General features: G+C 39.5%; 1 protein-coding gene across 2 annotated transcripts; it reads left to right on the top strand.

Annotated features, from left to right (window-relative positions):
* The first annotated feature begins 2,970 nt into the window (after nucleotides 1–2,970).
* Nucleotides 2,971–15,595, top strand: spp1 (secreted phosphoprotein 1). 2 transcript variants are annotated; one of them, XM_012877478.3, is made up of 8 exons: nucleotides 2,971–3,101; nucleotides 5,819–5,895; nucleotides 6,014–6,058; nucleotides 6,152–6,217; nucleotides 10,605–10,667; nucleotides 10,751–10,861; nucleotides 12,484–12,810; nucleotides 14,329–15,595. In XM_012877478.3, exons 2-8 carry the CDS (start codon nucleotides 5,842–5,844, stop codon nucleotides 14,737–14,739), a joined length of 1,077 nt encoding a protein of 358 aa, XP_012732932.2. In that variant the 5' UTR covers nucleotides 2,971–3,101; nucleotides 5,819–5,841; the 3' UTR covers nucleotides 14,740–15,595. The 2 variants fall into 2 exon arrangements, with proteins under 2 accessions (XP_012732932.2, XP_012732931.2); XM_012877477.3 differs by having other exon boundaries at nucleotides 12,484–12,816.
* The last annotated feature ends 1,689 nt before the right edge of the window (nucleotides 15,596–17,284 follow it).

Raw genomic sequence — 17,284 nt, 5'->3', positions numbered from 1 at the left:
TGTTTGCTTTAGGTGTTCACTTTTTAAAATTTGTGGAACAGTACAGATGACAAGTGAAAACGCAGAACAAATAGCTTGTTTCGTAAAACCTCTTTTTTCTATATGGATTTATTAGTTTGTCACATCGTTGTGACAAACTGATAATAGCTTGTCTAATAATAGCTAGTTTTGTTTGTACGCTTCACTTAGTGTTTTGAATGCAATTATCTTCAGAAAACCATTGAAATAAGTAAAGAGTTGTCTAATAGGTAAAAAAATCTGAATTTTGACCAATTCAAGATGTATTATGATCTGACTGAAATAGACTATATGTATGCATTCCTGTAACCCTGTTGTGCATATAATGTATACGCACCTGGCCTGTGGTGTCTGCTTATCAAATCTCAAGAGACGCAGACATTTTATTGTAATTGCAGGTCTGAAACCTTCCAAAATCAATCATGTTTAATGATCCTGTCGCCTCACTGAGTGTAAAAATCATAAGAGAATTCAAAGAATGCCCGTCTGTCTGGATTCAACCATAAAGTCATCCTATATTGTCAGTTTATGCTCATCTGATGTCAGTGATGAATGTGCTCTGAGACAATAAAGCTGTGTGATCAGGCGGGGAAATGTATCCTAACTGTGCATGGGTTTGCAGGAATAAAAAGATGTTTGCCAGCAAATGAAGTTAAATAGTTCTACAAAGAGGAATTAAAGCAAATACTTCTCTTAAAATGTAGAATTAAATGTCATTTTTTGTGATTAGAAATAAAATTCAGAGGAAAATCTTTGTCACAAAACCATCACAAAACAATGCATGTTCGTTCCTATCTCTACTACTTGTTTTAATTTATTTTTAAAAGGCAGAGCAGTTCTGAGCCGTCAATATTTTACCTGTAGTAAACAGTCAAAGTGAATTGTGGTTAGTTTCACCTTAGAGATGGAACAATCCCATTTGAGACAAACCAGACAAAAACACTTTGTAGCAGTTCATGCAAATGCTAGTTCGGGTCATTTTACTCTTCATCAGCTCATATATTAGACAGATGATTGTCACTATTTTCTCAAATAAACAATGTTGTTGTTGCTGTGTGTGTACCTGCAACTGCTAAATATTTCACCTGTGACGGCTACAGGCTGTAAAGTCAGAGATTAAGAAAAGAACAGACAAAGGCAGAAAAGTCATTTTTGGTCATAGAGGGAATAAAGTGTTGATTAGAGACACGGAGCACAGGACTTCTGTATAATATTGTTCCAGATTCTTTTTCTGGACGTGTGAGTACCACCCCCTCCCCCCCCCAAAAAAAAAACTACAGGAGAAAAACAGTCAGGATGAAGCTTACAATGCATGGTGGCAAAAAGTGTCTGGATCTATTTATTTAGTTTTTAAAAATGTTTTTAAATAACACTTTTCTCTTCCTCGGCATCTAGATCAGACCTAACTTCAGAACCATAATGTTCATAATATCAAGTAATTAAATTGCGACTCCAATAATAGCCAAGCAGCCACTGCTGCAATTGAATGGCTGGATTTCCGTATATATAAAACTTTTAACCAGCCTGTCTGGAGGATTTCAAATAATTGACTTTGTAAAGCACTTTGAGATTATTTAAAGTGAAATATTTGAAGTTTAACGGAAACAAGACAAAGTCAGACAATGTGGGACAAAAATCATGAAAACTCCACTGTTGTTGTGTTTTCTAGCTCAGAAAGCTTTAATGGGCAACGTACTAAGTTAGCCTGTTAATAATTATATATATTGATGCACACATGGACCATACGCCAACAAGCAGAGTTTTTAAAAATCTCCACTTTGAAAAGCTTCTTCTTTAAAAGAAAATGTTTTTCTCTTTGCCAAAACCCTGTTTGCTCATGCGAACGCAGCAGAAAGTATAAATATTGGTTTCAATATCTGTGTTAGTGTCGACATCTTACGAGGCTTTATGACCATGGTAACCTACCGTATGCTAGGAGCCTCACCTGCAGGTTTAGCTTCCTCATTAGAGACCAATACACCTGAAAAAAAAAAAAACCTCTGAAGAAGAGTTTTAAATAATATAAACCGCATTTCGATAGCACTACACGACAATGTCTCCTCTTCTCCTCCTCTGAACCACCCAGGCAGTTTGTGCATCACAGATTTATACAGAAGAGAAAATCTTTTAAGGCCGACCATAACATGTCTGAGGTAAAATAATAGAGCCAGGGCGGCAGAAAATAACTTGGATATTTAAATTCACAGAATCTTTTCCACCATTTCTGGATTAAACGCCACAGTTGTTGTGGAACAGTGAGTCAGAGTGTTGGGCTGACTTCTTAAACAAACACGCCGATGAAAGCCAGATTTAGTCAAATATTCTTTTTATATATGTGTTCCAAAACTGGTTCCTGAATAGCTAGAAGAGATTTGAGAATATTGCACAAATATTGAGTTGTTAAACTGCAGGGATTTATTTTTATTGCTGCAAAACAACAGTATAGCCAAACACTCTTTCATTATATAGTATCGGCATCCAGAGAGAAATGAGGAGCTAATGTTCCCAATTATCACAAATTGGTCTGGGTTTTGTAGACAAATTCCTGACTATGTTGAAATACGGTAGACAGACGTTGTTCTTCTGTCTGTCAGGAAACTGAATCACAGTCATGCCACCTACATCTATCAGCTGCTGTTTTTTCCCCTCAGCTTGTCCGAACATGTGCTTAAATTAACTTCACACACAATCATCATGAGAGTGCGAAAGAAAGAAGTAAAAAAAAAAGGAGTGGATGCGCATGCTTACGTCTGGGTTTTGAGTGTCTACATGTTTTTTTTTCTTTATTCCGTTTTGTGTGTTTGTGTGTGTGTGTGTGTGTGTGTCTGCCAGCACACCACCAACCACAGGAAGAGTGGGAGAAGAGAGGAGAGGTGGACCGAGGAGCGGTTAACCTCATGACATCACAAACTCTGCTCTGATTGGCTGCTCCTGCAAGGTTCCAGGGTTTAAAAGCCGAGCAGGAGCCTCGCTTTCAGCAGCAGCATCCATCGGACAGCGAGTAGCACGAGAAAAGGCCAGGAGATAAATTAAAGACTACCACGTCTGCTGGAAACCTGCAGCTTCTGTTGACTGCGACCAAGGTCAGAATGAATGCATGAAGGAGTGATGGTTATCTTAACGATAAAAGTCTTTCTGCTAAGGTGCATGTGTGATTCCAAAGTGTTTTTACTCTTAGGGTGCAAAACGCCTAAACTTGCATAATGAAAAGCTGAGCTACAGTATTTCTAAGGTTTCTTTCTTAGTATAGCCATTAATATGCACATGTATTAATACTGACTTTACAGCTAACCTAAAAAAAAAAAACATTTGCACGAATACTTCTCTTGCAACAATAGCAAAGGAGTTTTCACAACGGCACTAGCTATACAAGTAACACATAAATCAAAATGTGGTTTATTTTGTATATTATGGCAGTCTCTTTCAGGGTAAACAGGAGTACCACACTGTCAAAGTGCAAGCTATGGACCAGTTCAGTGTTATTTCTTCTTGTGCCAGAAGCTAATTTCAGAGTACAAGTTCAGAATTATGTCAAAAAACCTCAAACCAAAAGTGCAAAGCCTATCATAAAGGGAAATGCCTATGTTCATTAAAAGCATATTGTGATTATTTTTGCCCTGAAAAGCTGTCTGTAAGATTTCATCTTGAAACCATCTTTTAATATCTGAATGTGCTGCTAAGAAGTTAATCTAAAAAACTGTTTGATGTAATTATTTCAGTTCAAGCAAATTTCTCTTTTAACAAATTTATGAGTATGAAGGCCATTTTTCTAGAATAGATACATTTTCTTCCACACAGGTCTATAATTACCATGAGATACATTATGAATCGGATTTACATTAACTAAGACATATCAGCTTCAAACAGGTGTAAATTCGGTTTTGTAGTGTATTACATAATTTCTTTATGTTTTTATTAGTCACATTTAGTTATATTTACTTTCATTGCTCAATTTTCCTCTTCAAAATTAATAACATTTCAGATGTTTTAGGCCTACAGTACAGGACATAGTTCAGGATATTTTTTATTGCGAGTGCTTGATGTCTGATTTTTTTTTTTTTTTTGGACAGTCATAGGAAGCTATCAAACATCAAATACATGTTAAAATAAATCCGAGGGGAGTACTTGATGCAAATCCTTTAGTTAAGGAAAAATTATTTCTAAAATATTCAGAGCTTTTTTTAAAGTAAAAATAAACCTGTTAGCAAAGCTTCCCAATGTAACAACATTTCCTTTCTTTGTAAGTCTTCTTTAAAAGTCCAATTTAAAAAGATGGAAAAAATGGTCTTAAAAAGTAAACACACACACACACACACACATACACACACACACACACACACATATACATATATATATGTATTCACGTTGCATATTTTTAAAAATAAGGAGTAGCTAATAGCCGGTTAACTAATAATTGTAATGTTTCTATTAGCTCCTAGCTTACAAGGAAGGACAGTTTTGTTTCTTTTTAGGTTTTATTACAGCTCTACTATCATCAGGACTGGACAGACGATAGCTTGGAAGTTCACAGCTAAATAATAAAAGCACAAACATAAATATGTTTCGCTCAATTCTTTTAAGTTAAGCTATATCTAGCTGTTAGCATAGAAAATGCTAAAATCTGTTAGCTGCTAGCTTTCAAAGTAGAAATGTTTTCTTACCTTACCATGGGTTTTATTACAGCAAAACTAACTTCAGAACTAACTATCTTAAGCAAAGTTGTTTGGTAATTGTGTAGGTTTTTTTATTTAAGTCACCGGCAAGCTATGCTATGCTAATCAGCTAGCTTTAACAGCAAACTAGGTCCTGGCAGCAATAGTTCGCTGTCTATCACACACAGAAAAGTTGTGTCGAAAACAGCACTTCATTTTCAGTCAGTTCAACTCCATATGTCCTCATGCTAAAGGTCGTACACTCGCATAGGACAAAGATAGACATTTAAAAATATCTACGTATAGTCCTAAGGGCGTCTGTCAAGTTTCAGCTGCGCTGTGGCTTTCCAGTTATAACCCAGTAAATACACACTACATGAGGAGTCCATCATTAAAACATACAAGCAGGCAGACTGATCCTCCCACAAGGAAGCTAGTTACAGTGATTGAAAGTCAAAATCTTTATCCAGTGTGTCCATCAGATTCACCGAATCTCTGGTTAAGCGAGAACTATGAGATTTAGTGAAAAATCTCTGCTCTCTAAATTCTTTATTCATCATTAAGCGTATAGTGTGAGATTATTGTGAATAAAAAACCTGCAGGAGATTGATTTAAACCAGAAAATTCAAAGGAAAACACAAGCATGACTTTTACTAGCTCTAAATGTTTTCACCCCTTTAATCTGCTTTACAGCAGGACTATTTTCAGAAATTCCTCTTTCATACCTATTATTTCCTCACATCTTTTGGACCCGATTCAGCCAGAAACCTCCAGTCTCGTAGTTTGTAAAACCACGCCCCAGAGCGGTCTGATTTTCTGGCCCTGATGACAGAGAAAATGCTCAAGTGTTTTAATCCAGGGACTCATAACTGCTTTTTTGGGTCCCTAATTAAGGCTTTAATGACTTCCGGTGACATACCAAGACTAGTTAACAGTCATGTGACCATGCGGCCTCCTTTTATAGTAAGGAATCTTGGTGAGAGACGAGGGAGCTGATGTTAAGTTTGACATGTCATTGTGTTTCCTGTGAAGTTATGGCCGTCTGACGTGTATTTTGGTATCTTGATTGTGTTGTATAGTTTTATTTTGTGGCACAGTGGTGTTTGGCTGTTTGACTTCAACCTGTGTGTTTCTGGTTGTGTTCCCAGTTCTGGTACTAAACTGTGACACGATGAAAGTGGCTGTTGTTTTTGTCCTGCTCTTCGCCACTGTTCTCTGCCGGCCGGTGAGTATTGTTCAGTTCATGAGACAAACATTTATAAAACTTGCAGTTCATGTACTTTTATCATTAGATTGGGTTGATGCTGGCACTGAGTCTGGTTTTTGCATTCTTCTTTTTCCAGGCGAGAAAAGTTTCTGATAGCGATTCAGACAGCTCGGAGGAAGTGGTAGGTATCCAGAGAGCGTTATAAAGTATCAGGTTTGTGGTTTATGCAAAAAAATAAAGAAAGACTGCATTCTTAATCTTATATTATCTGCAGGTGAGAAGACCAGCGCCTCCAGCCGTCAGAAGACAGCCATTGGTTCTTTCTAAGTCACAGACGCAGGTAAATGCCTTTCCTACATTTTTGGTTTTAGTGTCACACCTTCCAGCTTAACCCAAGCTATTCCCCTTCTTCCACAACTGTCCTGAAGTCCCATAACCCACATTCGAGGGTTTTAATGGTTGCATTAAGATCAATTCTTATCCTGACATCCCTATTCAAATGCTGTCCTTTTGTAGTCCAAGCAGTTTGCAATTCTCCTAATCTTTAAAAGTCGTCTGAAAGCAGTAGTGTCAAACACCAGTGCTTGAGGGTGGGTGTCCTGCAACCTTTAGACGTGTCTCGGCTTAAACACACCTGAACCAGGTTTTTTTAAGCTTACAAGCAGAGCTGGACTGCATGCTGCTGAGGCAGGTTAGCCATTTGGAGCAAGGAGTTGCACCCAAAAGTTGCAGGACGGCAACCCTCGAGCGTTTGAGTTTCAGACCACTAGGTTTGTGACTTTAGCTGTAATATTACCCATTTACCTTCTAAATCATGCATCTTACCATTTTCAGAGAAATATTTAACTTATGCTGCGTAACCATTAGATTTTAAAAGGTGTCCTAAACTAAACTGAGAATAGATGGTTAGGTACCTGGTAGTTTGTTTACATCTATGAAATAGAAGGACCAAATGTCAATGCTTGGTGCAGAAATTGACCTGGAGCCACTAAAACCCACTAAAACCATGTTAATACCAACGGTTTGTCAAAAAGACGTAACTTTCTCCCAGTTGATTTGATTTAAAAAAATAATTCTACAATAACCACTATAGACTACAGTTTGTCATGATAAAACTGGATCTTATGTACAATGTCAAGTTTCACCTGAATGTCTTTGGAAGAGGTACACCAGCTATCAAAAAGTTTTACCTAACAGCCAAGCGTCTTCTCTACTGATGAGTTTCACATTTCATAATCGGTGTAGAGCAGGGGTGTCAAACTCAATTTCACCAAGGGCCACTTCAGCATATTGGCCACCCTCAACGGGCCACATTGACTGTATAAATCAGGAATGCCCAAGTGCAGTCCTTCAGACTGCAACTTTTAGATGCGTCCCTGCTAAAAACATACCCCAGACAAAAGGTTGAATTCTTTCATTAGGCCTCATTCATAGGCCTCTACAGCAGGCCTATGAATGAGGCAATGATCCAGGTGTGTTAGAGAAGGAACGCGTCTAAAGTTGCTCTAAAGATGTTAAAAATAAATTAAACAACACCTCATATTGTTAAATAACTGATTTTATGTATTCAAGTGTTAAATATTACATTTCAGTTTGCATGGATGTAAAATTACTGCTCAGTTTAAACATTACAATACTTAAATCAGTGTGTAAAGATAAGCAGAGAAAGAACTTAAACAAGTTTTGATATTAACTCTAAACTTCACAACGACCATGTAACAAAACAATTAGGTGATGTTGCCTGTCCTTGAACTCAAAGCTGATCCCTCTTCACCCTGTCACCAACTCACACACATCCTCATTCACCAGCTGTGTTCTGTAAATAAACACAAAACATGTTTTGTCCATGTTTGGTGCTTCCAAACATGGACAAAACACGGGCTGCATGGAGTCGAAGCTGTGGCATCAAATCAGGGGGCAGTAGATGGTAAAAGTCCTCGATTGAAACATCACAGAACTTTGCTTTCAGGCCACTGTCGCTTTGAAGCTCAATTAACTCCATCTGAAGGCGGTGGGGCGCACTGCAGACATCGGCGGTGAAAGGATTGGCAAAGATGTCAAAAGCAGAGCGCTGCGATCTAAAGTCAGAAAAGCGCCGATCAAACTCGTTTATTAACAGAGTTAGTTTGGTAATTAAACGAGCATATGAAAAAGCACCAGGAGAAGAAGCCGAGATGATCTGACAAGCAGGAAAGTGGATGAGATTGTTTTGTTCCACCTGGCACTTCCATAGTTGAGTTTGCGCTGGAAAGCTGTGATCATGTCGGACATCTGTGTGATGACTTGTTTACGTCCTTGCAGTTTTTGATTTAGCTGAGCAAGATGCTCAGTGACGTCACATAACATAGCAAAGTCACACAGCCATTTCGGATCGGACCGTTCAGACAAGGGTTTTCCTTTGTTCTTCATCAAAAGATTAATTTCTTCTCGAAGTTCAAAAAATCGTTTGAGTACTTTGCTCCCACTCAGCCACCTTACTTCTGTATGGTACTGCACATCTTCAAGCTCTGAACCCACCTCCTGCAAAAACATCTGAAACTGGCAGTGATTTAGGCCACGCGCCCGAATAAAGTTGACTGTTTTCATGACCTTGGTCATCACATTATCCAGCTCCAGAACTTTTCCACACAGCGCTTCCTGATGGATAAGGCAATGATACGTGATGAGCGGCATCTGATTGTTGCTTTTTTGCATTGTTTCTTTCATTAGTCCAACCAAGCCTGTTTTTCTTCCACACATCGCAGGTGCATGGTCTGTAGTTAGTTAGTCCCACCAACCTTTCCCACGGCAATTTATTTTTACAGACAGACTTCTCCACTGCATCAAATATGTCTCGACCAGTTGTGGTTCCATGCAGCGCCACTATATCCAGGAGCTCCTCAGTTACAGACAGGTCTGGCTTCACCCCTCTAATAAAAATGGACAAATGCGCTGTATCCACGTCGTCTGTGCTTTCATCCACAGCTAATGAAAAAGCCAGACAGTTGCCCATTTCTTCGGCCAGCTGTGTCGTTAAATTTCCGGCTACCCTTAACTCGTTCCGCGATGGTATTTCTTGACAAACAGACATTTTGAAAAGTCTGTACTTTGTCAAGGCACACCTGCTCACACACCTTTAGCATACACTGCTTCAAAAAAGCATCCTCCGAAAAAGATTTTGAAACTTGCCGATTTCTTCAGCCACAATAAAGCTTGCTATCACCGCTGCACATTTTTGGCTGTGGCTTTTGTAAACAATTTCTGCTGCAATTGCAACCTGCCTCTTTAATCTGCTGCAATTTTTTGTTTTTCTTAAAGGCTAAATTTTGCGTACTTAGCTCCGTGTTTGGTTTCAAAATGCCGACGTATATTGTATTCTTTCACAACGGACACTGTCCCAGAACACAAAAGACATACTGGTTTTTCACCTTGAAGTACAAACAGATATTCGTTTTCCCATCGTTCATGAAACCAATTTGTGCTCAAAACCTATTTTAAGTCTATCAATGAGCTTGTAAAATGGTGCTGGGGGGGAGAGGGCCACATAAAATGATGTAAAGGGCCACATGTGGCCCGCGGGCCTTGAGTTTGACACATGTGGTGTAGAGAGATGAGAGTTGTCCACAAGAACTTAAAGTTTCCGATTTCACCCTAAATAAACCGCCTTTGGCAGAGTTGATAAGAACATTTCTCTATTATCTAAACCATAGTGTCCAAGGGTTCTTTTATGGTCAATGGAGAATTTTTTTTCTGTACTCTTATTATTTTTCTCCCCCCTTTTTAATTGAGGTTCTGCACATTGCAGCCATGCTTGGGTTTTGTAATCCCCCTCAGCTCAAATCAACAGTGTTTGGCACCCGCTAGATCTTTCCCCCACTGAGCTATATAATACACTGGAGTGCTGATTTTGCCAAAAAACTGAAGTCACTGGCCGCCATCTTGCTACTCCCTACTCTCACAGAATCCCACAGGATTTGGTTGCAACAACAAGCAGTTTTCTGGCTGAGTGAAAACGTTTCACAGATAATTCTACAGTCAGTGGATGTATTAACACTATCAACTACTAGGAAATTAGGTGCTGAAATATTTTACATGTAATTTATATTAAATATATATATATGTATATATAAGTATGTGTATATGTATATATGTAGATATATGTATACATATATGTATACATATATGTATACATATATTTACGTATATGTATACATATACGTAAATATATGTTTTTGTATATTGTTATTTATATATTTATAAATGTTATATATATATTTAAATAGATAAAATGCAAAATATTTCAGCACATGACTTTCTCAGTACTTGATAGTTTTAGAACATAGCATAAAAGTATATGGCATTTCACATTTTAAAGGTTTTAAGCCCCCCCCCCCCCGAACATGAGAAAATCCCCATTTACTGGGGGGAAAATAGGGAGTACCAATATGGCGGCTGGTGGCTTCACAGTGACTCGTTCTAACAGCGGGCGATTAGCACTCCAGTGTATTATATAGATCAGTGCTTTCCCCCCCAAACCCTTTTTGAATTAATGTTTGAAATGATGTAACAGTTTGTGTGTGTGTAAAAGTTTTTCATCAAATGATTTTATGTATGTTTACAGGATCCTTAAATGTCTTATACAATGAATACCTCTCAGTGTAATATAGTTGAAGTTTTTAATAATAAAAAAAAATGTGCAAGAGGTAATTGAACAAAAATATATACATTTTACTGCTCTGTCTCTGCAGAACGTTGTAGCACCAGCTAAGGCCGGTTCAGACGAGAGTGAAGATGCCTCAGATGAAGTTGAGGTGAGAGTCTGGTGATCAGCAGGGAAATCGCTCTTAAACTTTACATAAGATCTTTTAGTTCAACCTGTTTTCTGTTCATGCAGGAGGCACCGGCGGCTGAGGCTCCGGTAGAGGTCAAAGCTTCACTTCCAACTGCAGACACGGGATCTGAGGACAGTGATGATGACCATGATGATGATGACGAAGAGGAGAGTGTGAGTAAAATGTTACTGTATATGTATATGTATATATGTAATGCCAAAAATACTCCTTAGATCACTGTAACCATATTTAGAATATTTGTTTGACATTTAAAGAGTGAGGATTTGTGATCAGTTGTGAGTAATAAATATCGTATAAACAGTAGACAACTGTCAAACTGACCCTAGTTTGGAGGAAAAATGCTCTGGAAACAGGTACTTAAAGTTATATACACTAAAATACAAATTTCCATCAAACATAACCGAGCCACAGAACTTCCATCGTAGTGTTAATTAATTAATTAATTTATTACTGTGTTAGAGTTTATGGAGAAAAAGGTTTGCTTTGTCACAAATGTTTTAATTGGCAGAGTTGGTAAGAACATTTCTCTATTATCTAAACCAAACAACTACTTTTGCATTGCTAAAAAAGAGCTTTTAACATTGTAATTTACCCATAAAGTGTCCGTATGTCTCTATATGAAAACAGAACATTTCCATTGCTTTTACTAAAACGTGTTTTCAATTGTTATCTTTGCGTTAAGATGGTCAAAATAATCAGTTTCAGGATATTCACAGGATATATTGAGAAAGCGAACAGTTAGGCAAAGCTAGTTTGTCTGTAAAGCATCATTCATTCAGCAAAATAAATGAACAGAGGCAATGAAAGTTACAGTAAAACAAAAAAAGGATTTTACATTTCAATTGAAATTCAAAATTGAAAACTAAGCACTGCTTCCTGATGTTAGTTTAGCCCTGAAACACTGAATAAGGGGTCTATCAAACAACTCTGAAATCTATTTAGGCTAAAGAAAGGTCAGCGCCTCATGGAGCAACAAGACTTAGTTTATTTTATAATAAACACCATCCAGCGCAGTGATATCATACATTTTCCTGCCATTGGTCAGGATTAAGGTAGCAGCATTTTGGATCCGGTTTGGATTTTTACAGAGATGGATAGAGCGGTATCCTGCAGAGCTACCACTGCAATAACCAACCCACTGAAAATCAGCGGATTTAATTAATAGACTTTTATGTAGTTGATAAAATTTACCTTTGAGTCCATGATGACACATTGTTTTTTTCCCCCTTGCTTTGTGATTTTTGTCTCTAACATTATTTGGTCATTATTTCTGCATTATTATGGACACACTGGCTTACTGACTAGGAGTCTGTGGTTATGGGGTGACAAAAAAAAAAAATCAAGTTGTATCATCAGTGCAGCAAATGTTATTATAGTAGGGAGCCTTGAGGAATCCCAAATCTGTTTTGTGCTTGATTGCATTTCTAAGAGCCAAATTATAGAAAGTACTCCTGGTCTGCAAGATAAGAAATGAGCCGGATTGCAGAAGCAGAGTTCCAGACAATTGCTATAAAGGTGTGTTGTGGTCAAAAGCCAAACAAGAAAGCACTGAAGACAAAATATTCCTGTAATTTGTCATAATTGAGGCATCTAGATTATATTTCTTTAGAAAAGGATTGATCGCTGCAGATTTCGCGTAATATGAAAAAAGGAATCAAATTCCTCCCTGATTCTTTAAATATAGACCCCCCTGAGTGCTTCTGTTTGTAGAGACTAATACTTACCATCATAAGTCATCTTAACCGGCTCATACGTGTCACATTTATAATCACAGGAAACAGAAGAGGAAGAATCTGAGTCAGACTCACAGTCTGGTGAGTCCTCCACCCCCGCGCCTGTCACCGTCACCCCCACACCTGGAATAGTCGAGCCAGAAACCACTCCAGAATACATCGTGCCGACCATCGTCACCGACCCCGATGCTGGCCGCGGCGACAGTTTGGGAGGATACCCTGATGACTACAAGTCCATCGTCTATGTGGAGGAGAAATCCTACCACAAGGTTCCCAACCCCTACAAGTCCTATGAGCTTGTCGGAAAGAAGGTGGCCTACGACATGACGCACGGCAACGAGGTGGAGAAGTCCCAAAAAGTTTACAAGGTACAGGTCAGTCCTGCTTCGGGAAAGTGGCAGAAAGTTAAAGATCCACATCAGCTTGTAACGTCAGTCCACGGCATCCATTCCCAACGTTCCTGGCGATCATTATGATGTTTTTAGCCAATCTTGAGATCAGCTATTAGGTTCTTTTTGGCCAGAGGTCGTTTTTGCCATGCATCCATTGTTTCCAGCGAGGCAAATAAGGCCTGCAGAGCTTTAGATTGATGTTTCTCAGTCCTGATCCTCACAGTCCACTGTCCTGTATGCTTTAGGTGTTCCCTACCAGCCACAAAACCAACCTAACTGTGTTTAAACCACGTCATAAGCTTATAGAAAAAAAACAAAAACCGTTTGATTGTGATAAAATAAGGGTATATATACCGAGCCTCCATGCTGGTAATGTTTTGATGGTCCTTTATGTGGATGAAAATAGCCCCAGCACCAGGTGAGATTAACAAATATAAGCCGACATGGCGCCATCTAGTGACAGTATTGCAGAACTATCATAATTAATAAACCAAAATTATTAACCGAGCCTCACCCTCTGAAATGCCTCGCAGTAAAGCAGCAGCTCAGTGTGATTGATATAATTTAATAATTAAATAAATCGATCCACAGCAACTTTAAGAGCCTGATATCAGAACATTTACTCACGTCAGTCAACTCTGCGTCACATCTGAGCCTCGGCAGGTTTAGCGTCCGCTTCAGTGAACACCAACGTTCAGACTGGATTCCTAGCAACAGGCTTTTCCCTCTTGGAATCATATATTATTTTATTTATTTTTTTACTGGATCTTGGACCTCTCTTTGTTGTTTCGCTGGGAGATGCTAATAGCGTTAGCCGCTTCCTTGTTTTATTTGACGCTGTGCATGCACAGTACGTACCTCATCTATTACTATAAATAAACACGAAAGGCTTTATTTACTGACAAAGTGAGCAAAAACAAAATAACAAGTAATACGCCAACAGGACGTGACAAAAACTTCATGTACAACCAGAGTTTCCTACTGACTAAAGAAAAGTGAAACAACGTGGCTATGCACCTTTTAAAGGCATCTGCAGCACTTGCTGGAGGTAATGCAATCCTTTGAATCAGGTGTGCTGGGACAGAGAGAGACATCTAAAACATGAAGGAATATTAAAGAAAAGGCCCAGAGTCAAGAAACACTGCTTTGGCTCTTGTGCTGTGGTTTTTAGTTCTTATGGGACAAACTGGGGGAGTCGTTGATGCACTCTTGGAGTCATTTTGATAAGCTGGTGAATAATTGGAAGGTTCCCAAAGCCGTAGAAATGGCTTTATGACACTTTCCAAGCTGACAGGTGTCAATCCACTAGTTTCTCACTTGTTCTTGGATTTCTTTTAATCAGGACATGATACATTGTTCTTTGAGACCTCTAAGCCTGATTGATGCTATCACAGGTTTCGCTACTGTTGCTAGCGTGAAAAGTGTCTGTATCTTTGTATGTGTTTATAGTTGTTTCACGCAATTTAAAAACCGTATCCCTCTCGTGACTTTCAGGCTTTTCAGATCCACTCTGACCTCGTGGAAGAGGACACCAGCACCCCAGAAGTGGAGACCCAGGGCCTGGATGCCTCTTCTGGACTCCCTCAGGACCAGGACGTGAGCCCCCGACAGGGCGCCCTTCCCGAGGAGGAGCAGAGCGCCAGCAGCACTGCGTCCACCGCCAACGAGAGCGAAAGCAGCAGCACTCCCGAGGAAGAGGAGGAAGAGGAGGGGGCCAGCTCCCCCGACAGTGCCAGCGCAGAGTCCGAGGATGAGGAGAGCCAGAGCAGCGAGGAGGCCACCGCCACGCCCGGAGCCGCCGACAGCGATTCAGACGAGGACGACAGCGTGGAGGGCGACTCAGACGAGGAAGGGCCGGGGCCTGACGCCACCACTGACCTGCCAGTAGTCGTCACCGCCAAGTAAGGCGAACAGGAAGTGGGGTGGACGGTGGCGTAATCGTCACAAAAAGAGCTGCATCCTGGAGAAAAGACCTCCCCTCTCTCCTGTCCTGAGGCCACTAAAACTGCAGGGTCACACAGGGAAAACCACAGCTTTACTATTATTACTATCATTTCTAATATTCTTCGGCATTATTTATCTGATTATTTCTGACCATCTGCATGAAAACCGACGTTCCTGCTGTGGGTTTATTTAAACAAAGCAATACCTCCTGCAACCTGTGGCGCGTCGACAGGCGCCATGTCTGGTCCCTGAGGGCAAAGCACAGAGGATGTTCAAGATGGCGACCGCTACCTGCTACAGGTTTCCCCCGAGCTCACGGTCTTCTCTCCCCATTAACCCTATTACCGCAGCGGTCTAAAATAAAAACTGCATCAGAACAAACAAGCTTAAACCCTCTTGTCTACACCAGAACCCGATGCAATCAACATTTCGTAACTGCTATTTGCAAATTATGGTTATTGCGCTTTATGAGTAGAGGAAATAGAAATAGTTCTGTTGAAATACTTGGAATATTTTGAGTGTAATTGAAGAAAAGAAAACTTGATTTTTTTAAAGCCACACATGTGCAGCCAGTGTGGCTGAAGCTTTATTGTTCGCTGAATCACATTTTCTCCTGGCGTAGATATAAGGATGCAGAAAGGTTAATTTGCATTGCAGTGAAAATTCACTATACATACATATACATGCAGCACAGTCTTGTCTATTTGCACAGTTACTACCTTCATTACATGGTGTTTTTCCAATGTTGTTAACTGTAATGTAACATATTGTACCTTTTCTAAAATATGAATAAAGTTCTTTTTCATATAAAAACTAAGTTGTCTTTCAGTCATCTTCATTTTGTGCTCACTTGCATGAGAAAGTCTTTGAATTAAGATCAGAGCTTTGTTTACATCACATTAAAGAAATGTTTGTTACTTTAAATTTGGAGCTATAAGCCAGTCTCGCTATCGCCATTGTATGGCCATAACTGGTATACAAGGTAATTTGTTTCCTGATTGTTATCTGAGATCTGCATTTAAAACAGAAAAAAGTTTTTTTTGGTGATATTTATGGAGCATCCACCACAGTTGGGACTCCTTCAACTAATCAGTATGCATATTCTAGTTATTAGAAGGTTCCTCTCCATAGATAGATAGATAGATAGATAGCTTTATTGTCATTTGTATGCACAAAGTGTGTACAGAACGAAATTTCGTTTGCATACAGCTTGAAAAATCCCTCTAGAAATCCCTCTAAGAAATCACAGTAGATTGCACTAATTTTCAGGATAAAGATGCAGCAGCGATTTATGTAAACAATTGAAATGTAAAACACTGTAACAATGTAAACAATGCATGGGAAATAGACAGTGTGCTATTCACGTGTGATACAGAGTCCATTTTGTGGCTTCAGCAGTTCAACAGTCTGAAGCATATGTGCAAATGTGTAAATGTGCAGTATGTAAAATGTGGTACAGAGTCCAATCCGGAAAAACTGAAGAGCGACATTTATATTAAGGCCCACCGTGAAAGAAGTGGGTGAAACGAAATATGACTACTATTTAAAACCATTAACCACGCATGACGGAAAAAAGAAAACGGACATGCAGACACGACACCGAGGCTTTCTCTCATTTTACACACATCCGTCGTGCGCGATAGAACGCAGAGCTCCAGTAAGCTGGCCGCTCCTCTGACCAAAGATCTCTTAGTGTAAAGATGTAAAATCCAACCTACAAGATACGTTTAGAAACGCTTTTGCATGATTACGATATTCTCGTCCCTCCTGCTTGGCTGAGGCAAAAATATCATAAATCTCTAAATTTTACCCCCGCGAGGCAAACTTTGGAGCAAGTCAAACAGCCTCTTCTCCCCTCTCCACTTCTGTCTCCCTCACGCACATAATACCTGTGCAGGCAGACAGGCTGTCTTGTTTTACTGTTAGTTTAAGCTGATGTGTGCTTGACGAGGCGACCTGTTAGTTCTTCCTCTCTCATTCAGTAAGGCCCGCCTCACCCGGTTTGTACATTTGGCAACAAAGGAAGAAAACAATTATCAGAGACAAAACACTTATAATATGCATATACAGTATTTATTACAACTGGAGTTCCAAAGGGAGACAAACACTTACGTTACCATAAAGCTTCATTTAGTATATTACTGAAGTCCCGCTCCACAGCTATTTTAAGCGATTTGTTTGCCTGACATTACCCGAACGCATCTTTAATAGACTGACCGGCCCCTTACGTAATGTCAGGGGAGGGGTGAGGGCCCGAACACAGTCTCCAGGCACCCATCCTCTCATAAGCAAAACAGATCCTCAGGAACTAACTTTTAATTAATAGCCCAGGTGTTTTTTTTAGGAGTTAACCGAGATGGCCATTAAGAGCCATGAAAAGGCTTTCCAACCGTATACCATTTTGAAAGGTCCCCCATTAAACTCTGGTGTCTCTCTGTGCCTGGTCTCTACAAGAACTTGAATGAACCTCCCCCTGTGTAGACTCCAAGCCACAGTTTTAGTGACA

This window comes from Fundulus heteroclitus, chromosome 8 (assembly GCF_011125445.2).
Source record: "Fundulus heteroclitus isolate FHET01 chromosome 8, MU-UCD_Fhet_4.1, whole genome shotgun sequence".
Classification (NCBI taxonomy): domain Eukaryota; kingdom Metazoa; phylum Chordata; class Actinopteri; order Cyprinodontiformes; family Fundulidae; genus Fundulus; species Fundulus heteroclitus.
This window is presented reverse-complemented; position numbering and strand designations above follow the sequence as displayed.